General features: G+C 40.4%; 2 protein-coding genes across 10 annotated transcripts in view; one reads left to right on the top strand and one right to left on the bottom strand.

The window, feature by feature from the left end:
- METTL4 (methyltransferase 4, N6-adenosine) overlaps positions 1–4,458 on the bottom strand; it is a 16,950-nt gene extending 12,492 nt beyond the window's left edge. For 2 of the 6 annotated variants that reach the window (XM_083622623.1, XM_083622627.1), the window contains exons 1-4: positions 3,164–4,338; positions 1,539–2,036; positions 874–936; positions 136–496 (exon numbers count right to left, since the gene is read on the bottom strand). In XM_083622623.1, coding sequence (XP_083478749.1) covers positions 136–496; positions 874–936; positions 1,539–1,961 — 847 coding nt within the window. In that variant the 5' untranslated portion in view covers positions 1,962–2,036; positions 3,164–4,338. Of the gene's footprint in view, positions 1–135; positions 497–873; positions 937–1,538; positions 2,037–3,163 lie in introns of all 6 variants that reach the window. The other 4 variants (XM_083622624.1, XM_083622625.1, XM_083622626.1 and 1 more) reach the window with 4 other exon arrangements.
- Positions 4,451–20,229, top strand: NDC80 (NDC80 kinetochore complex component). 4 transcript variants are annotated; one of them, XM_083622599.1, is made up of 17 exons: positions 4,451–4,690; positions 5,702–5,831; positions 7,732–7,821; positions 8,313–8,439; positions 8,969–9,141; positions 11,065–11,167; positions 11,693–11,782; positions 12,424–12,517; positions 13,836–13,942; positions 14,074–14,218; positions 14,778–14,983; positions 16,275–16,427; positions 16,831–16,920; positions 17,399–17,491; positions 17,979–18,109; positions 18,340–18,442; positions 19,801–20,229. In XM_083622599.1, the coding sequence occupies exons 2-17, from the start codon at positions 5,731–5,733 to the stop codon at positions 19,936–19,938; spliced, it is 1,944 nt and encodes a 647-aa protein (XP_083478725.1). In that variant the 5' UTR covers positions 4,451–4,690; positions 5,702–5,730; the 3' UTR covers positions 19,939–20,229. The 4 variants fall into 4 exon arrangements, with proteins under 4 accessions (XP_083478725.1, XP_083478727.1, XP_083478726.1 ...); XM_083622601.1 differs by having other exon boundaries at positions 4,467–4,537; positions 5,699–5,831; XM_083622600.1 differs by having other exon boundaries at positions 4,549–4,690; positions 5,699–5,831.

Below are 20,229 nucleotides of genomic sequence, written 5' to 3'. Positions count from 1 at the left end.
ATTACTGATGCTCAAATCTAAGCATTTCTGCTAATAGGTGTTCTTTAAATTCCTTCCAAAATCTACACAATTTGCTCTGTCAATATATTAATGAAACATTGAAAAGTGGGTAATTTTGCTTGGAAATGTACTTACAGTCCAAGAGCGGCTGCATAACAGAAATATCAGATAAAAGGAAAGCACTTTTGGGAGGAAATAGGTACTTCTGTCCCATTAATGTTATTATCTTTGCATAGTTTGTGGTGTTTTCTGTAACACAGGAAACCTGAACTTGTTCTGGAACACAGGAGTCCTCACTTATCATGCATACAGCTCTTTGTTCTGATTCATTCACTGAAGGAAACTGCTTTGCCATCTCACATAATTCAGCTAAACTACTGTGTTCTATAACAGGAGTCTTGGTACAAATCTGTTTTGAAGAGCTAGGCTGGAGGAAACCACTTCTAAGCCCCTCCTGGACTAAACTCCTGGTACCATCCAAAATCAAGCCGCTGATCTGTGCAGCAAAGAAAAATGAAAAAAAGAGAGAAAATATCTGAGGCGGGTTGTTATAATCCACAGAGACATATCCACAGACATGCAAATCTTCAGTCTGTGAACAGGATTATCTGAATGAATGACTGAACAGTCCACACTATAAATCATTCTGATAGTTTTGCATTTTAAATATCAAGCCAAGTAAAGTGTCATTCTAAAACACTGGCATTCATTATGCTACTTTACATACTGAAATGGTGCTATTTATAGTTCAACTTGAAGCTCTTAGCATAGTGAGCTATCAATTAATAGTATATGCATATTTAATCATGGAAGTGTGCATCTGAGGTTACTCAAACAAGCAACTCCTCCATCACAATTATTTCTCCGACTTACCTTTAAATGGTATTCTAAAGCATCACGTTCACCATGGTTAAGTTCACTGCTTCTTTTTCGTTTCTAAAGTTAACAACATGCACAAACATCAGCACCTCTAACATTTAAAAATATTGCCATACTCTATGGTTCTTTATACTTAAAAAGATAAAGGTAGAGTCTGTGATGCATCTTGCACTCTAGAACTTGATAGAAATAACCAAAGCCTTGCTGCTATCGTGCCCCCAAAGTGATAACACTTTAGCGCTGTCAAAGGCAGACATACATATCATAAGCACACCTTGTTAAATAATGTTGTTAATTAGTCGACTCACTGAAATCAAAGAACCTACATGGTAGTTCAAGTCTAAGGCGGATGTTAATTTTATTTATGTTACTCCAAGTAACTAGTGACTATTAGAATGGCACTGAAGGAAATGGGACTGTAAATATTTTAGAGGGATGTGCTTTTAAGAACTTGTGAAATATTACAAAGAAGGAAAATAGTTATGCATCTATAGAGAGGGTTCAACATGTGAGTTTAAAGGTGATCATTGGGCTACAAAAGCAGTAGGTAAAATGTTCACAATAAATCAGGGGGTTATATGTTTCCCTTTATAAAATAGTGGCAAATAGAACTCTTGTTTCAAAGGAAGATACTTTGCAGCAATTCCTCTATACTGTACCTTTTTGGCTTTAGCAGTATAGTAAGAGCCATTCGTCTTGACTCTTTCTTGCTGTTCTGATCCGCCATTTCCTAGACCAGCCTGAGATCCCTTTTGCTGGAGTTCCATTTGATTGTTTGCAACTCCATGTGGCTTCAGCACATTAAAAAATTCTTCCCGAAAAACATATGTATTCTTTACAATTAGACTTGCTTTTTCTTCTGGGGCCTTGATCTCATCAAAAGAATCTTTTCTGCAAGAATTTTTAGCGTCTAGGCTTACAGCCTCAATGAGTGCCCCATCTGAGGAAGCAGCAGTAGCAGGATCATCAACAGAGGCCAAGCCAGAATGATCATGGGAATGGCATAGCTGGTAGTTAGCTTTGTTTATGAAGGAGAGGTGGTCCAGTAGCCACCCAGCTGATAGATGACAAACAACAGACATTCTCTGCTTTTCCTGCTGTTTTTCAGTGTATTGTTCTTCCAAGTGGATTCAACATAAATAAATAAATCAGTATCTCTGAAAAGTAAAAAAGTAAACCTTTAATAAGTATTGCAATTTATTATTGGGGGTTTTTTTAACCAAAAATACCAATATTCTAATAGCATAATTCTATGGAAGTTTACCTGGCAGTAAGTCCCACTGTATCCAATGAGTCTTACTCCACAAGTAAATGTACTTAGGACTACAGCCAAAGAAAGATAAACTTCTTCCAGTATACAGTGTTAAATTATTCAAAGACTTTGATTTAAAATTCTTTACAAGATTGTAGTTTGATGACAGCAATATAAGTTATTAAATCATAGATAGCAGTGGTATACATTTTAATGCTTCTAAGTGCAATACTGTTACTTAGTCCTTGTTACACAATTTGTGTGTAGGAACCACATTATTTAAATCTCTGCCTCCTAATGGGATTGTTCAGGCATTACTTGGGTTTTCTACTCAGGTGAGCTTGGAATGGGGTCTCCAGATCATGAAACTTACTCTTTTCACCATGGATAGAGAAAAAAAATTTATTGGAAGACACAAGATTTACCCACCCAGGAAGAATGGCAGATGAAGTTGATGGACTACATGGAACTGGCAGAAATGACTGGCAGAATCCGAGACCAGGGAGAAGAGTTGGTGGAAGAAGATTGGAAAAAATTTAAAGACTATTTACAGAAACACTGTAAAATTAATGAATGTTAGAAGGATGTTGGAATGAAGTTATATGGCTTTAGCAGAAATGTTATAAAGAATTAAGTAAAAATAGATTGTTAATGGGCCAAAGGGGAAAAAATAAAGTTAGATTGGGTTAAGATAAATTATAGGACAAAAACTGAGAAAGATGGAAAGGATTTGCTGAAATAGCTAACTGAACTGGAATACAAAAAAGGGAGGTGTGAGGAGGTCGTTGAAACAAGTAAATGAAAGACAAGATATGGAAATATTGGATGTGTTTTTAATTGTTTTTGTTTTTGTTTTGTTAAGATAAGTAGTGTTTTTGTTTTTCTTGTATTGCATTGTATTGTTTTGCTTTGTTTTTAACTCTTTTTCTTCTTTTTGTAATCTTTAAACTCTTAATAAATATTACTTTAAAAAAAGAGAGAAAAATTAACAGGAAAAATCCCATATTGATTTGAAAGGGTTGCCTCACTTACCTTGAATATGCAAGAGAGAGAGAATGTAATTCTGAGACTGAATCGTGTTCTCAACCCATGTAATGCATTTGTTTATATCACTAGTTTATCATAATTGCACCTACTTAAAAGCAACTATAATTGAAATTAACAGAAATAAATTGTTTATCACTTGGATGCCAATTATGTTTAAAAACCAAGGGAGAATGTACCTTATTTATCCAGCTTTATTGCTTTAAGTAAATTTCAAGTTTTTAACCATTTCAGCAAATCGTACTTAAAAGTCAACATTGTATTTGTAGAAAAAAATGTTCCAAGCTTTTTATGCAACATGTTATGCACTATTATGGCAGCAACAATGTGCAAATCTAGTCTGAGAGCAGCACATCACGTTACAAACTCTGACACCTATTTTAGAATAGCTGGAAATGTACATGAAATTTAAACTTAAGTTTTTGCGGGCCTTTCCAGATACCAAAAAACTCCTTGCTCTTTTTCCTGCAAAAGTATTCCCCCCCGGAAGTTGTCCAAAACAAGTCATTCAGACTGCTCCAGCACCCTTATGCAAAGTTATCATTAGAACTTTCAAGAATGTCTGCACACAAGACATTTTAAGATATTCTAGTTAACTGCAGTCATCTGTAGCACAGGCAACAGTAAAACTTCCAATGAGATCGTAATAAAAACACCTAGAGGGAGACTATTGGGCAAGGCAAACCCAAATCACTAACAACCAAAGGCAGGATAAATAAAACTGCTTGCTTTACTGAAGGGCAGAAGGGAAGATGTATGTGGCAATTTCACTCATAAAGCACTTTCGAGGGCTGATTTTAGAGAGGCTAATATACATTATCTTATTCTAATCCCTACCATAGGGTGGAACAGCATTACTGTCACCATTTCGAGACTGCCTAGAGAGTTCGTGGCTGAGGAGAGATCTGTGCCGTGGGGGCTCGTGCAGGAAACCTACAAATGCGTTCACTAGGAAGCCAAATCGCATTGAGCTCAACAGAGTTTACTCCCGGAAACGAGCGCATTAAAGTCAGAGAGGTCATCAGAGCAGCCCAGCAACCCAACCCAATGCCTCCCTGCCACGGCTACAACGCCAGCGCCACAGGGGAGCCCACGACGGACCACCGCACAGCCATGAAGCTTCACTCCCATGGGCGCAGCCACCTTGTCGTACGTAAGGCACGGTCACGTGGTTGAGGCGCCCTAGCCGACGGCTGCCGCAGATAACCATAGAGATGAAAACGTACTTGCTGTATATACGGCCGTTGCGATCATTTCGCCCGTGAACAGCGGCTTCCTCTTTCTGAGGGAAGTGACGTCGCCTCTCCTCCCTTCACGCTTTCTTATACGGAGGGCGTCACTGGTGACGTTCCTGATTGGCGGGTAATTTAAAAAAACACCAACCAACCAACCAAGAGCGGCTCCGCGGTTAGACCGAGAAGGGTCTAAACAACGGGACCCGGGGCTGAAAGCCCTTTGGCGCAGGCGCTGCAGGCCTTCAGTGGGGTCGGGGGTTCTTCAGCTCGGCGGAAGGAGGTGATGGGGGGGGGGGAACCTATGGGGGGGGGAACCGTTTCTTTTCCCAGCGCCCTATGCAGGGAACGCCCTAATTTAAGGCTCCTCTGATCCTTCGCCGGTGGGCTGGGGCTCCGCGAAGCCTCCCTCCTCCTAATGTGAGATGCTTGGAAATATTCCTGTCTCCCTCCCTCTCTCCCTTTCCATTGGGAAAGGATACCCTCTCTTAACCGCACCTTCTGGTCTCGGTGTGTTCAAGCGGGAATGTTATTTATTGCTCTCCGGTAAAAGGCTGCCCAGGGCCGCAGCCTCAAGGGACGAAAGTGCCCCCCTCCCCGGTTCTGGAGGGGCGCAGTTCCCCTCGACCTACTCTGCCTAACCCAGGGCGAGGGTCAGTGGCAGAGGTGCAGGCTGCTCTGGGTGGGAGGGAGATGACAAAAATGAGTTTTTAGAAATAATTTTAAAAAATTAAGCTCACAAAACTTTTTAGTTCAGTTAACAAACGTAACGGAACGTGGCTGGCACTGGGTGCCATACTGCAGGGGCTGGCACTTACCGCGGGGCCTGCAGCATGCCAGAGCCACATGTCTCTCCTGGGAGTGACATGGTGGTTTGGGCGCCTGCAGGCTCCGTGCTGCCTAAAACAGCAGCATGTGACACTGCCCTCCTCCTCTCCCTCAGCCACCTGACAGCTGAGGGGGAGGCTCCATGCAGCGTGCTGCAGGATGCCGCACCTGGCACCCCGCAGCTAGCTACACCACTGGCGAGGGTGCTGGAGCATCCTCTCCTGCTGGGGCGGCTCGAGGCCCTTTTCTCGATGGGGCAGGACTTTCGCCCCCGAGATCCCCAGTCACCTTCCTGCCTCGTGGTAGGTGATGGTGACCTATTTATTTGTAGTCTGCCTTTTCCCTTGATGGCAGCACACAGATAAAAAACCAACATAGACAGATGCCCAGCTTTTAAAAGAATAGCCTTGCTTGGACCTTCCCAGTTCTGTCGCTGACCAGGCAGTATCATCACTCCCTCCAGCAGGCTTGCTGCTCTGCAGTTCACCTACAACTATGCATCGCAGCTCCAGTACCAGCCGCCTCAGCTGCCGGCAGTCCATCCATCCTCTCAGGGTGCAGGATACCAACAAGGCGGTGCCCAATACTCCTCTAACGTAAGTAAGACAGGTAATTTCTCTTGTGGCGGGGCTTCATTCCTGAAAGACAAAAGGGGTCCTGAGATGCTGCTCCATAATTGCTTTTTGAAAGTCCTCCCCATGTGAGATTGCTGAGAACCTAAATTCTGTGTTAGGAATCATTAGGAAAGGAACTGTTATGAGAAAAAAAAACCTGCTCCTTTTCCCTTATGGGGTACCCAAGAGCCCATATAGAGTCCTTTTGTAGTTTCTCTATCGGTAGGAGAAATAACAGAGACCAACGTGAGAATATTGAGAAGCAAAGTAGCTATTAAGCCTGATCTTTATTAAACTGTTGCAACAGGGTCCTCACTCACCACAAGCAGGAAAGAGGAGACTTTTGAAATTGCCCACCCTCAAACTCCAGACCACCCAAGAAACATCATACATACATCACAGAAGGGGTGTAGCCCAGGACCATCTCCCCCAATACATCATACGTACATCACAGGGGGCAGTCTAAAACAGAATCCTGTGTTATCTCCTGTCTGGCAGGTTACCCGATTGCATTATCTGGGTTTTGGCCACTCTTTCGTTATTATAACTACATAATTCCGAATCCAGGTCACAGGCTGACCCTATTCACACCTTAAATGTGCCCTTAAGGCAGGATTTGTGAGCACAGAGACAGTGGGGAGGTTTTTTCCCATTTCCTTCAACCTTGCAGAGAAATATTTGAGGTCATTTTGGGAAAGAGAAAATGGTTTCAGGACTTTTCTGTGGGTTTCAGACATGTGGTTTACATATTTGTATGTGTTTGCTTGGTACATTTATGAACATCGTGTATGTGTGTGTGTGTGTGTGTGTGTGACCTTAAAATTCTTAGAACAGAACAAAACAACAACAACAAATCTGCCAATGCAATTCTCTGGTGACCTGCACCTGGAATGCTGGGTGCACTTCTGATCCTCATACCTTAAAAAGACATTGTAGAGCTAGAAAAGGGCAAACATAATGTTCAAGGTGGGGAGCAGCTATGCGGAAAGGCGACAGCAAGCTTCCTCAAACTTGGCCCTCCAGATGTTTTTGGCCTACAACTCCCATGATCCCTAGCTAACAGGACCAGTGGTCAGGGATGATGGGAATTGTAGTCTCAAAACATCTGGAGGGCCAAGTTTGAGGAAGCCTGGGCTACAGCATCAGGGCCTTTTTAAGCTTGGGGAAAAGGCAGGTAAGCAACCAGAGAAGGTCATGATGGAAGTATAAAATTATGCATGATGTTTGATTGGGGATAGTGTTTCTTCCTCTTTAAATATTAGAACCAGGGAACATTAAGTGAACATGAATGCTGAGAGCTTCAGGGCGGACAAAAGGAAGTATTTCTTAACGTAGCACATAGTTAAGTCATGGAATTAACTACCACATGTAGGGGTGGCCACCAACATGAATTATTTTTAAAAGGGGCTAGACAAATTTATGGAGGATAAAGCTGTGCTCTTCCTCCACTAGCAGAGGTGGTATACCTCTGAATACCAGTTTCTGGAAATTGCAAGTGGAAGAAGCAATGTTCCACTCAGATCTCATCCACAAACTTCCCATAAGCTTCTCACTGGTAACATCTTTCAGCAAGGTTTGTCTTACATTCTTAAAGTACACATTTTGAAAATTGGAGTCCTGTTGATGTCTGGTTTCTATTTTAATGAGATTATTAAAGGTGTTGTATATAGCACATTAAAAATAAGCATAAGTCCCAGTAAAAGGTCTTTTTTTAAGGGTAAGCAAGAGTAAAAATAATTAAGTGGATGTATATCGAACTTAATGTATGCAGCCTAACAACATCTGTATTGCAGTTTGATACTAATAGCTGGCAACTTAATTGAACAGAATTTAAAGGTAACTTATTTCACTATGATGTTTGCAAATCAATATTCTTTTCAAGACAAGAGAGGAGGACAACCTTTGGAAAGCTGAGTGTGGGAAAACGTGGATCAGTGACATCGGAAAGGAAAACCAGTTTCTTTGGCAAAAGGTAATAGAGCACACAGACAAAAACTCCTGAAAGGCCTACACTTGGCAGAATTTTTTTAAAAAGAAATGGGCATGAGGCTATTTAAGCCACAGCGCCATTTAGAAGGCTGGAGCAGTGTAACTTTGTGATGCTATTTCCAGCCAGGGGAAATGTTGCAACACTGTTATTTCCTATGCTTGGAAGTACCAGTTTAGAAGTTATAGCTACCCTTTGAATGTGGGAGAACTCTGGGTTGCTTTGTTTTTTCAAGCCAGATATAGAGTGGTTTAACGCTTTTATTTGGCTAGAGAGAACATCAAGAATACCTTAGGAAAAGGAAAAGCCCCACACTGCACTTTAATTTTCTGGTGGAATACTGTGGTGTGGCAAGTTGAATGACATTGTCAACTGTGAGTCAGGCTTATTCTTGTAACCTAACATTTGTGTCCAAGTAGCTCTGTTTGCGTAGTAGCAGCTAACTTGAGATTGTCATCTTACTCCTTTGTTTCTAGGACCAGTGGCCCTGGAAGCTTACGAAGCAGCCAGTATGGGGCATTCGGGAATATGGAAAAGATCAAGGAACCCAGGCCACTTCATGATAAAGCATACGTCCAGCAATGTATCCGACAACTCTACGAAGTACTTTTAAACTACTTATATTTGGCCTGGGTTTAGAATATTTAGCTGATTTTAGTTGCCCCTGATTGATCCACCTTAGGAATCTCATTGTAAGGTTAAAAGGGTAAATAAAATACCCTAAATAAATGAGCAGCTGGATTTTTTAAAGTGTTAAATACTTTGATACAGTTATTTTTTTAAAAAACGAAAGGTGCTTGGTGCTGTTAGAAGAGGCATTCCTTTCTTTTATGCTGGTGGGGGGATGCCTTTTCTAAGATGCCACCTTCTGAAGAAAGGATTTTTTAAAAAGCCAGCAAAATACAAGACAAGTATTTTTGCTCATACAAGTCTTTGTAGACAAATTCATTTAACTTGCATGGTTAGCTTTATTTGAGTGGTGCCCTAATTTGGATTGTGTGGCTTCATGCGGCTCTGGCGTGAAATCTAACATATGTACACTATGTATAAGCTGCTCATAGAGCTTTACTGTAATAAGAGGTATAATTTTTAAATAACTAAATGTGATAGAAATATAACTTTTCCCCCTCAGTTTCTTACTACATATGGTTATGGTCCTACCGTCTCTATGAAGTCACTCCAGGCTCCATCTACTAAGGACTTTGTGAAAATCTTCACTTTTATTTATGGGCAATTTTGCCCTTCTTATGAGCTTCCCAGTTCTAAGTTTGAAGAAGAAATTCCAAGAAATTTTAAAGAGCTTGGGTAAGTACCAGGATAATATACTATATGCACATTTTTGTCAGTATGATGACGTTGTCTACACTGCTAAAAAACAGGAAACTGACCCATGGGCTGAACTTCACCCACCAGATTGTTTAAGGGAAGCCACAACCATCCTCCCTATGTAGGGAAAATTTGGAGATTCCCTTATTGGAGGTCAATAATAAGATAATGATTGCATTTGCAAAGTAGCAACCCCAATTGTGGAAGTCACTACAAAGGATTCAAAGACAATACATGCATGCACATAGCATTGTAAAATCATTAAACCCACCCTTTCATTACGTTAGTTCAACACAGTCATAAAACATTTCAGCAACACTAATTAGCACTTTACACTTTTTGACATGCTTCCAGGTGAAGGCACCATCACACTCTGACCCTCAAACTGAGGGAGGAAGGAGCCACTAGGTGCCAGAGCCAAGAAACATATTGCAAGTCTTCTCAATAGACTTCATCACATTGATTTAACCTTTTATCAAGGGGCAGTTTCCTCTGTTGCTCAGGTTTTCCCCCCCTTCTGTGCCCAATACAAAACCTGTAGGCACAATGTATGGCATTTGTTTTAATCTGAAATAACTACCATTGTGTAGTCCACTGGCTCATTACTCATAAACCACTGGTTCACATTAAGAATACTATTTCATATTTATAAAAAATGTAGAAATATGATCCATCTTTCCTATTTTGTGTAGGAAAGGATAATTGGCTAGATCTAAACAGATCAAGGAAGCATTTCAGTTAAACGCATTGTGAACTTTATGAGAAATTGTGTTGGCAAAAATGGAACTCCACAGCGCCATCTGGTGTCACTATTATAATTCATCCGTATGCAGTGGTACCTTGGTACTCAAACGGCTTGGCTCCCAAACAAATCGGCTCCCGAACACTGCAAACCTGGAAGTGAGCCGGTTTGAGAACGTTTTTGGAAGCCAAATGTCTGACGCAGCTTCCACGGCTTCTGATGGAGTGCAGGAAGCTCCTGCAGCCAATCGGAAGCTGCACCTTGGTTTTCAAACGGTTTTGGGAGTCAAACGGACTCCAAAACAGATTAAGTTCGAGAACCAAGGTACCACTGTAAAACACACATAAAACACATTTTCTTTACCAATCTAGCTGAGTCCATTATATGTATAACTAGAGATTCTACTCTGTGTCAATCATTCTCTTGAAGTGCTTGAGTATACAGCATGTGGTCTATCTCACTAACATATTGGCACAAAGCAAGTATATTGCAAATATTGACTGGGTGACAATTATGCAACAAGTCTTGACTTTAACCTGATCCTGCTAGCTTTGATAACCTGTTGTTATCTTTTGACACAGGCATAGTCAACATGCTATGCACAGCCAACTTAAATGGCCAAATTGTGGATTGTAAGAAATAACAATAACTGAACCTTGGGCAGAGCAATCCTAAATGGGGCTAGGGAGTAACTGAATGGTAGAGAAGAGTCACTGCCACATCCAAAGCCTTGCTGCTTGTACTGGTATAGTAGCACCAGGCTGGGGCACCTAAGGAGTCCTAATAGGGGACCTCTCAGCAGGAAGCAGTCGTGGATCCAACAGATCCTTAGCTAGCTCTGCTCCACCTCTGTAATGCCCTGAATCAGAGCCCTACACTGGCTACCAGTGATAGGATCATTGCTAGCAGTAAATAGCTTCTCAACTGACTGCTTTTGGCAACCACAACAAGGTCTCTCAGGTGGCTGGGTTTTGCAGACAAGTAACTCCACCATATCCTAATCTCTAGTGGGGTTGATGCATAATCAAAGTGGAGGGGGGAAATGCTTTTCACGTCTGACTACACTTCCTAACCTTAATATTAAATAGCATATATTTTTGTATCTTTTAAAAATCGAAATATATTACACAACTTTCTAATATTTTCTGCTTTTGTTATAGATACCCCTTTGCATTGTCAAAAAGTGCTATGTGCACAGTGGGAGCACCGCATACGTGGCCTCAGATTGTAGGAGCTTTGGTCTGGCTGACAGATTGTGTCAAGGTACCATAAAGCCATTGGAATAAGTCTCCAGTTACTTTTACAGGGTTTGCAAGTACTGTAAATCAAACATGGAAAGCTCGGGTTTACTTTTACTTTTTATATTTTTATAAACATGGAGACTCTACCTGACCAATATAAAATGTTTAAACTCGTAGCCATTTTGGACTCATTGTTCTTCTGGCGATTTTGGCAGCAAGGTTCTTTGCAACTTAAGAGTTCTAGAACTACTTTGACTTTAGGTGATATAGAGAAGGCTCGGCCAAAGCAATAATATCTAGGTAATTTTAATACTGCATTTTCTTGGCTACATCTATTTTGGTAAACGTGGTATTGACAAGAGATTTGTACAGCTTCATTGCTGTTACTAAGGAAACCTACATACTCCTGTATAAATGTAAAGAAATCTACTTTGCACATTTATTCATGAACTGCGCTGGTCTACAGCAGCAGCTAGGTATCGGCTGTATTCTGTTGAATAGTACTAATTCATGCATGTTAATATATGATCTTCTCTGTCCTTTTCAGTTGTCTTTTTATTTGAAAGAAAACATGCCATCATTTGATGAAGGGCAGACCTTGGAAGGAGAGACTGAAGATGGAATTATACATAACAAAGTATGTGACGTGAAATATCAGGAAATGTGCGATTTTTGCAAGAACACAAAAAAGCAATGTTCTGGTCTAAAGGAAGAGACATCTTCTCTTCCCCTCCCTCCTGATTTCCCCAACTCTGCCCCAACAGTCTCTTCATCTGTGAGCCTACACATAGGCACAGAGTTTAGAACATTTTGAGAGAAACAGAAAAATTTCTACTGAGGTCTACTAATCTCATGCTTTAATTCCTGTTAATAGGCAGGGATGAGTATCCATCTGAGTATTTTATAATTCCATTTGTTTCAACAGTGTATCATTACCACCTCTTCTGCTCTCCCCACACACACAGTGGTGTATTTCCAAAATACAGTGGTGCAGAAGATTTGCACCAATTCCTAAAGCACCCCTGCCAGTGTAGTTAGAAGATAGAATCATGTGCCTAATGTCCCTCAAAATACAAAAAAAAATTTTTTTATTTGTTTGAAGTTCCATTAAAGCTCTAGCTAAAATGCAGCTGATTCCAGGAAATGTAGAAATAAATAACTTGGTTGCTCATCTTGGATTATTTTATAGACTTGCTACATAATACAGTTTTGATTGGCCTCTGCTTCTGTGGTTAAAAATCCCTATAATGAAACTGACTTGAATAACTTTATTTGCAGCTTTTTTTAGACTACACTATAAAATGTTATGACCATTTTATGAGGGGTGGAGACAGCTTTGAAGAATTCGATGCTGAAATATACTCCAAATTAAGTAAGTAGTTTTCATTTAAAAACTAAATAGAACTCAATGGGTGCAAATGCTAATCTTGTGGTTTCTTCAGCACTTTTCTGTAGTTAACATATTTTTTAGAAATTGTTAACCCATAGTGAACTTGTTGAAATATAATCAATCATTTAGTTAAATGGAAGAATCGTATCTCAAAACCTTCTCACTTTGCCCAGCTCCCTTTTCTGTGAACCCAAGTACTTATATCTAGCCTCTAGAAGTCATATGGATAAAAACAGTCCAATCCAGTCCAGGTATCTTTAGGAAACCCTATCCCTGGTTAAAGTAATCATTGATTATAAAAAATAAACAATTTGTGCTTGATAAACTACAGTTCCTGCATTTTATCAGTCTTTTCTGACAGGCATGGGTTAGTTTTTAGGTCATTGGGGCATTCTAGTCAATAGTCCATAGGTATTTAATATTAAATATTCCTATTTGGCAGTATCCAGGTCCACAGCAGAGTTGCTACACTGGAGTAATGTGGGCAAGAGTATAGGATGCTTGATTAAATTTTAGCAAAAATATGGGGACTGATTTTTTTTAATGCCCCATAGACGTGGTGGTGGGAATAGTATTAGTGTCTCAAACAGGTTCAACCAGGCATCAAGTCTTCCTGTGCGCACTATGTTTTGACAGAGAAATATGTGATGAGCTAGTGAAAGCTTGGTACCTTAAATTCTCGTCCTCATGCATTTGCCTTGCTTTCCATCTTTCCCTGAAATCTATTCCTTTATTGATGTTTCCATATATGTTGCCCATTTACATTTCCGTATGGTGTTTCCATTTATCTGGTAGTTTCCATTTCCCCTATCCAACCAAACTATTCTAGCCTTGGTTGAACTGTAATATATTTAAAATGGTCCTAGGACATGCTCTCAGCCCCATGATGTAGCTTTTTGGCTAATTATGTACCGACATTGCCTGGATAATTGACTACCTGGGAGCCCTTTGTACACCACCTTGAGTTCAATGATGAAATAAAGGTGGAATATAAATGCACCGAATAAAAATAAGTGCTAATTGAAACTTTTACTGTATTCATCACACACAACTTGTATTTCATGTAAACAAGCGACAAAGTATTCCACACAGAGAGCAGTTAGGGCAATCTATTCTGCAATGCAGCAACTTCATTCCTTTTGGACATTGCATTGCAAAATAGCAGTGGCTTGTAAAATCTGCAGAAGCCTGTGTAAATTTGCTTCCTAATGTATTCTTTGTTCTGAGCTCCCTGTTTTGGTAAAATTGGTGTGTTGAGTTATTAGCAGGTTATTTTGACTTTTTTTTCTTTTTCTTTCAGAGGATCTGTTTAAGATAAATGAACATCATTTGGAGGCGTTTGAAGCAGAACTAAAAAAGCTGAATGAGGAGATTGCAAAGCGCGAGAAGGAGAGAGAAAGTGAACCGGTATGTAAATGGCTGTGGGAATACTATTTAAAATATCTTCCCCGCATTTGTTTTATCTGCCATTCAGGATATGATTTCATTGCAGTATGTTAACTTATCTATTGTGGGCATTTGTTTTTCTTTTTTTAAAGGACCGTTTAGGGAATCTACGGAAACTGAAATCATCTTTAAAGGCAGATGTTCAGAAATATAATGCTTACATGGCCAACCTGGAATCTCGCTCAAATGCGTTCAGTCAAAAATCAAAGAGTATTACGGAGGAGTTGGAGGCTGGTGGTAAGGACAAAACACTGCTCAACAGTAACTTGCTGTATAACTTATTTCATTGTCCCATCTAAGGTTTTCTAAAATAAAATATTGTGCATACCTCTGTATTGTAGTGAACTTTTTCCAAAGGAGGGATTTGCATAGAAATTATTTGTTTTTGAACTACTCTGAGCTGGTAAACAAAGTCAAGTTAGTCATATGAAGATAATTTTTAGATCTAAAATAAAGGTACCCTTAAAGTATATAGGGCTTATTCCAAACTATAAGACGGGTTCTTTTTGTGGTATTTCCCAAGTGCCAGGAAAAAAATAACACTGAGATTATCTATCTCTTCCCTTCATAATTTTGGTAAGTTTCTCATTTCTTTCAATAAGTTTCAGTTTGTGAAAAAGCAGAATTCCACTTGAGAACTCAAGTTCCAAACACTCTGGAATTTTATCCACAAATGCGTTTTAAGCTAATTTAAAAGAAGTAGAAATGAGTACTGTGATCTGCAGCAACATCTTCGTAACTGGTTCTGTTTTTCATTTTGGGTTCCTAACAAAGTTTTACATGTTCTTAAATTTAGCCATGGAAATGGAAGCCCTGAAACAAGAGAATGCTCAACTGAAGTACATTTGTGATAATCAGAAGCACTCAGTTGCAGATATTGAGAGGCTAAAGAGTGAAATAGAGGAGTTGCTGCAGACAGTCAATAAAAAAACCAAGGAACTGGAGACAGAGCAACATCACTTGTGGAATGAGGAATTAAAATACGCTAGAGGAAAAGAAGAGGTATGTGAATCTACACTAATGTTTTGAAATCAGATATTCTGGCCACTCACAAAGTCTGCTACCGTATTTTTCGCCCTATAGGACGCACTTTTTCCCCTCCAAAAATGAAGGGGAAATGTGTGTGTGTCCTATGGGGCGAATGCAGGCTTTCGCTGAAGCCTGGAGAGCGAGAGGGGTCGGTGCGCACCAACCCCTCTCGCTCTCCAGGCTTCGCGGACCTCTCCGCAAGCAGCGGGAGCGCTCCCGCTGCTTGCGGAGAGTTGCCTGCATGCCGAAGCCTGCGCACGCTGAGATCAGCGCGTCCAGGCTTCGCGGACCTCTCCGAAAGCAGCGGGAGCGGTCCCGCTGCTTGCGGAGAGTTGCCTGCATGCCGAAGCCTGCGCACGCTGAGATCAGCGCGTCCAGGCTTCGCGGACCTCTCCGAAAGCAGCGGGAGCGGTCCCGCTGCTTGCGGAGAGTTGCCTGCATGCCGAAGCCTGTGCGCGCTGAGCTCAGCGCGTCCAGGCTTCGCAGACCTCTCCGCAAGCAGCGGGAGCGCTCTCGCTGCTTGCGGAGAGTTGCCTGCATGCTGAAGCCTGCCCTCGCTGAGCTTAGCGCGTCCAGGCTTCGCGGACCTCTCAGCAAGCAGCACGAGGCAGCGCTGGGCTCCCATGGCTTGCAGAGAGCTGCCTGTTTGGGGGCTGGGGTCGGGGGAAGCTCGGGTCTCCCCTGCCCCAGCCCCGCGCCTGGGGGGGAAAATATTTTTTTTCCCTTTATTTCCCCCCCAAAAAACTAGGTGCGCCTTATGGGACGGTGCGTCCTATAGGGCGAAAAATATGGTACTTTATGCTTTCTAAACTGGATGAAATTGCAGAGCTTGATTCTTGTGGTAGAAGAGTGATTGCTAGAATCCTAACGGTTTCTCAAGCAGCTAGAGCATGAGGTATAGCCACGATTTTGCTTTTAGTCTTTAACTTAAGCAATAGTAGTTGCAGTTCTGTTTGCCTGGCACTGGATCCTGTTTCAGCTACAACAGTGCATATTTTTGTTGAGAACTGGTGTAGCAAAACTGACTTGGATCAACTGCTGCCTGGGTCACTATAGTCTAACAACTACTTAACTTTTTACTGAATCACACTCTGAAAGACAATATAGAAAGGGTATTTTTTCCATGTTGAAGCACAAAACAAATGTGAACCAAAAAAGCACCAAATACTTTAGGTTTTGTTTCCTTGCTCTTGTCAATTTATCAACTGCAGTGTTTTAAAGCTGTACCTCTTTTTGTGTCCCCTCCCCCCCCCGCCTTTAACAGATTGAAGCCCAATTGGCAGAGTTCCATAGAGGGGCTCGAAAGCTGAAACTAATACCTATAAATTCAGAGAACTCCGGCGGCCTTGATTTTGAGATTAAGTTTAAGCCAGATTCAGGGCCAAACTGTCTGGTCAAATACAGAGAACAAATTCATGTAAGTGTATGCTTATGTTTTGGTATAAATAGTCCTCTTTAAAAAGCCATGCAAAGTGGAGGGTAGATTTTAACATTGCTTACAAATGAAGAACACTTAGCAGAACTCATTTGTCCTACTTGTGGACTTCCCATAGGCTCCTGGATGGCAACTTGGTAAAGAGGATGCTGGCTGTCCTTATGATAGAATGGATAATGAATCAGAATGATAGTGTATTATGATAAATTTATTAAAATATAACTAGGTCTTCCAAAGTTGTCACAGTGGGATAAGGATGCAAGCAGTCAGGACTAATTTGGCCCCTTGGGTATCCTATCAGTTCATGGAAATCTCTTTCACTCAGTTTTTGTCTCTCTCTCTCCCCCCCCCCACCCCCTTTACAATATCTCTATAATCATTACAGGTCCCACTTAAGCACCTCATAAGCAATACTGAAGACGAAATTGAAAGTGCAATAAAGAGAAAAATTGGTCTAGAAGAGGCCTTAGAACAGGTGAGTGTCCAAATACTTTGGCTCCAATCGGAAGCCACTGCCTTTCAAAATTTTAACTGTCCCCAAAACAAAAAATATAAACTAAGTAGATTTGTGTTGGTGGTTAAGTACAGGTAGCTAGTTAGTAGTGGAGGGAATAGCTGAATGAATAGTGGAATGAGGAAAAGACAGGGAACTATTGGTGGCTTTAATCCCTTTTCAGCTACACACTTAAGTTCTTTGAATGCAGATATAGCTCATGCATTTTCAAACCCTGTTCTGCATGTAGGCTAAGTAGTGAAGGTTTAGATTCTTGAGATGCCAAATCTGACAATATGATTGATTCTAAACTCATTCCCTGATCCTCTAAGGCAGCATGTTAGGAATGTTCTGTCTGCCACTAGAAGTGTAGATGTCTAAGAAAAGGACTGGATACAGGGGCTACTTTGTTCCTTTCTTCTGCTATTGATATCTTTTTATTAAATGCATATTTTTAAAGGGAAGCACAATGGTAGCAGAGCAGAACAGCACTCTGAAAATGCTAAGAGAAGAAGGCCAAAAAATGGAAGATCATTATCAGCAAATAATGAAGGTAGGTAAAGTGTTGCTTAAACAGGTTTGAACACTTATAAAACAGTAATTTGTTTACTGTATTGCTAGTCTGCATCTATTTATAAATATATGTTTCTAAATAATTCCTTTAAAGTGCTGACTTAGGACAATGAATGTTTGCTTTTATGAAATGACGTCTGAAATTGGGAAGTGGTTGACTACTTCAATTGGCAGGCTTGTAAGAGACAAACTGCTTGTGACAGATAGTGTGTCTGAATTTTCATGAAAGCTTGAGGCTACACCACAAGAGTCTTCACAGCCTCCACCTGGAATGGGAGCTAATTATCTGCTGGTGAAGAAAAATATTCCCAATCCTTATCCTAGAGCAATATTCCGGAATTGAAACAAGGCCACTATATTTTATATTTATAGCCCTCCTCCCAATTTCCTCTTTGAATAGTGTCTATATACATGTTACAATCATGTCATTACATTAATGTATTCTGAAGTGATAATTCATATTGCAGAAAACTGAAGAAGAGGAAGAAAAAGGTATCCAAGAGCTGGAATCGTTGGAAAAACATAAATATTTGCTTGAGGGTGGAGTCAATGAAGGTGTCAGTGAAGCTAAGAAAGAGCTACAAGAACTCGAATGCCAGTAAGTGGAATAGTCTATTGAGATGTAGATGTAGGATGTGTTTTAAAATACACTAATGTATCTGAATTTTGTTGCTCTTCTGCAAGTGCTCAGTTATTTTTGAACAGTATCTATATTGAATGAATGTGCAAGAAAAGATCTAACACCAAATTTGGTATGCCTTCACCCATTAAAATGAATAAGCATACTTAACAGTTTTGGATTGTAGTCATGATGTATTTACTCCCCAGATACCAAGTGGTTATGAAAACAACATCGGAAGAGAAACGGAGAGTGCATAAAAATCTACAACTCTGTCTGGAACTGACATCTAGCCATCTTGTGTCTGTAAAGGTAACTAATTCTACACTTAAACTGTTGTTTATTTTCATCAATCTGTGATTCCTTAAATGCTTATTCTTTCTTTAAGTGCTTATTTCTTCATGAGCAACCATACATAGCTTAATAACCATGCATGTGTTTGTCAGGGCTGGTCGTTGTCCTCTTCAGATCACCACACAAACACTTCTTGTTCTTTTATAAAACTTTTTATTGTGTATTAACAAAACAATCTTATAAACGGTTCTTAAATATTATTCCTCAGAGTCACTTTTTTCAGATACCTTCTGAGCTCTGCTCTTCTCCATGACCAGCCACTCTCAAAATGTCGACCGCACCCTTCCCTTTGTTTTCCCACTCTTTTTTCTAACCTCCTGGCTATAGCTGGCCTGTATCTCCCCTCCTCCGAATCTGAGCTAGAACTTAACCCTTGCCTTTCCTGGGAACAGCCGGTCACTCCCTGTTGTTCCTCCTGTTCTCTTCTATTAGATTCACTGCTCCCCTCACCCCCTTGGGGAATGCTTTCTCCCTCTGAGAAACTGGAAACTTCTAACTCTTCCCTGACAGTGTTTTTCATATGGAGGGGCTATAGCTCAGTAACAGAGCAGAAAGATGTGCAAGCAGAAAGACCCAGGTTCAGTCCCTGGCATCTCCATGAGATAGGTGATGAGAAAGCCCTCAGTCTGAGTCATTGGAGTGCTGCTACCAGTCAGAACAGATAGCACTGAGTTTAGGTGGAGCAAGTGACCTGATTAGGTACATGGAAGCTTTGCAAATTGTGGGGAGATAAAATAATTTGGTACTTTCATATTATATTCCTGTTTCCATATATGTGTTGGAATTATGCCTGATAAAATACTACATATTATAGGTTAAGATTCATAGGTAGGTGTATTTCTCTGGCAGCTTAGAAAGAAGGCAAGCAGCTGCATATTGCAGGGGGTTAGACTACATGATCCTCAGGGTCGCTTCCAACTCTATGATTCTATGGGATTACTAATTTATTAAAATCATGCTATGCTAGTTTCTCAAAAAAATCCTGATCATACTGTATGATTAACTGCATGGGCATGTTTATTTGAATGCACATCTAATTGAGGGCAACAAAGTGCACTGGATATATGCCTATGGTTCCTGATCCAACAAATGATATGCATGCAATAGCTTGTTTCTCTGTGTTTGTTTTCTTACCTGGGTCTGGACAAGAGTTTCTAGCACGATGATGAGACATATTCCCAACATAACTTTGATTATGTTGCTTCTCCACAATGTTTGCTTTGTTTTTATAAAAGGTAAAAGGTTGAGATTTCTCTTCTGCTGCTATGCCTTTCAAAAAATACAGTTCTAAAATCTGACCTCTTATTTTATTCTAGACCTACCTGACTGAGCAAAATGCAAAAGTTGATAGGGCATTTGGTAAACTGATGTCTGAAGATCCATTGGCAAACTTGAAAGAAATCCTAAATAGTTACAAAAAGAAAGTCGAGACTTTGTATGCTTCAGAAAAATAAGCGTGAAAACCTATTTGAATCTTTTACAAATAACATTATCCTATGTTTAACTTTACTTTATTTCCATATATTCCAATTTAGCATGTAAGTATTTTAAAGATGAAAAAGTTTTTTTTAAAAAAAAAAAGCTGTGTTGATCCGGTACTGTGTTGTCACATGCTGTTAATATCCCTCACTTCGTTTAATGTCCTTACTTGAATGGGACTTAGCATCATGGATAGGCATACACACTACACCTTTTCTAAGATGCTATCTGTCTCACTCACTTTTTGTAAATTGTTGCAGCCCTTC

Source organism: Podarcis filfolensis, assembly GCF_964270895.1.
Source record: "Podarcis filfolensis genome assembly, chromosome: 7".
In the NCBI taxonomy this organism is placed as follows: Eukaryota; Metazoa; Chordata; class Lepidosauria; order Squamata; family Lacertidae; genus Podarcis; species Podarcis filfolensis.
The sequence above is the reverse complement of the archived record's forward strand: the minus strand, read 5'-3'. Positions and strand labels throughout refer to the sequence as shown.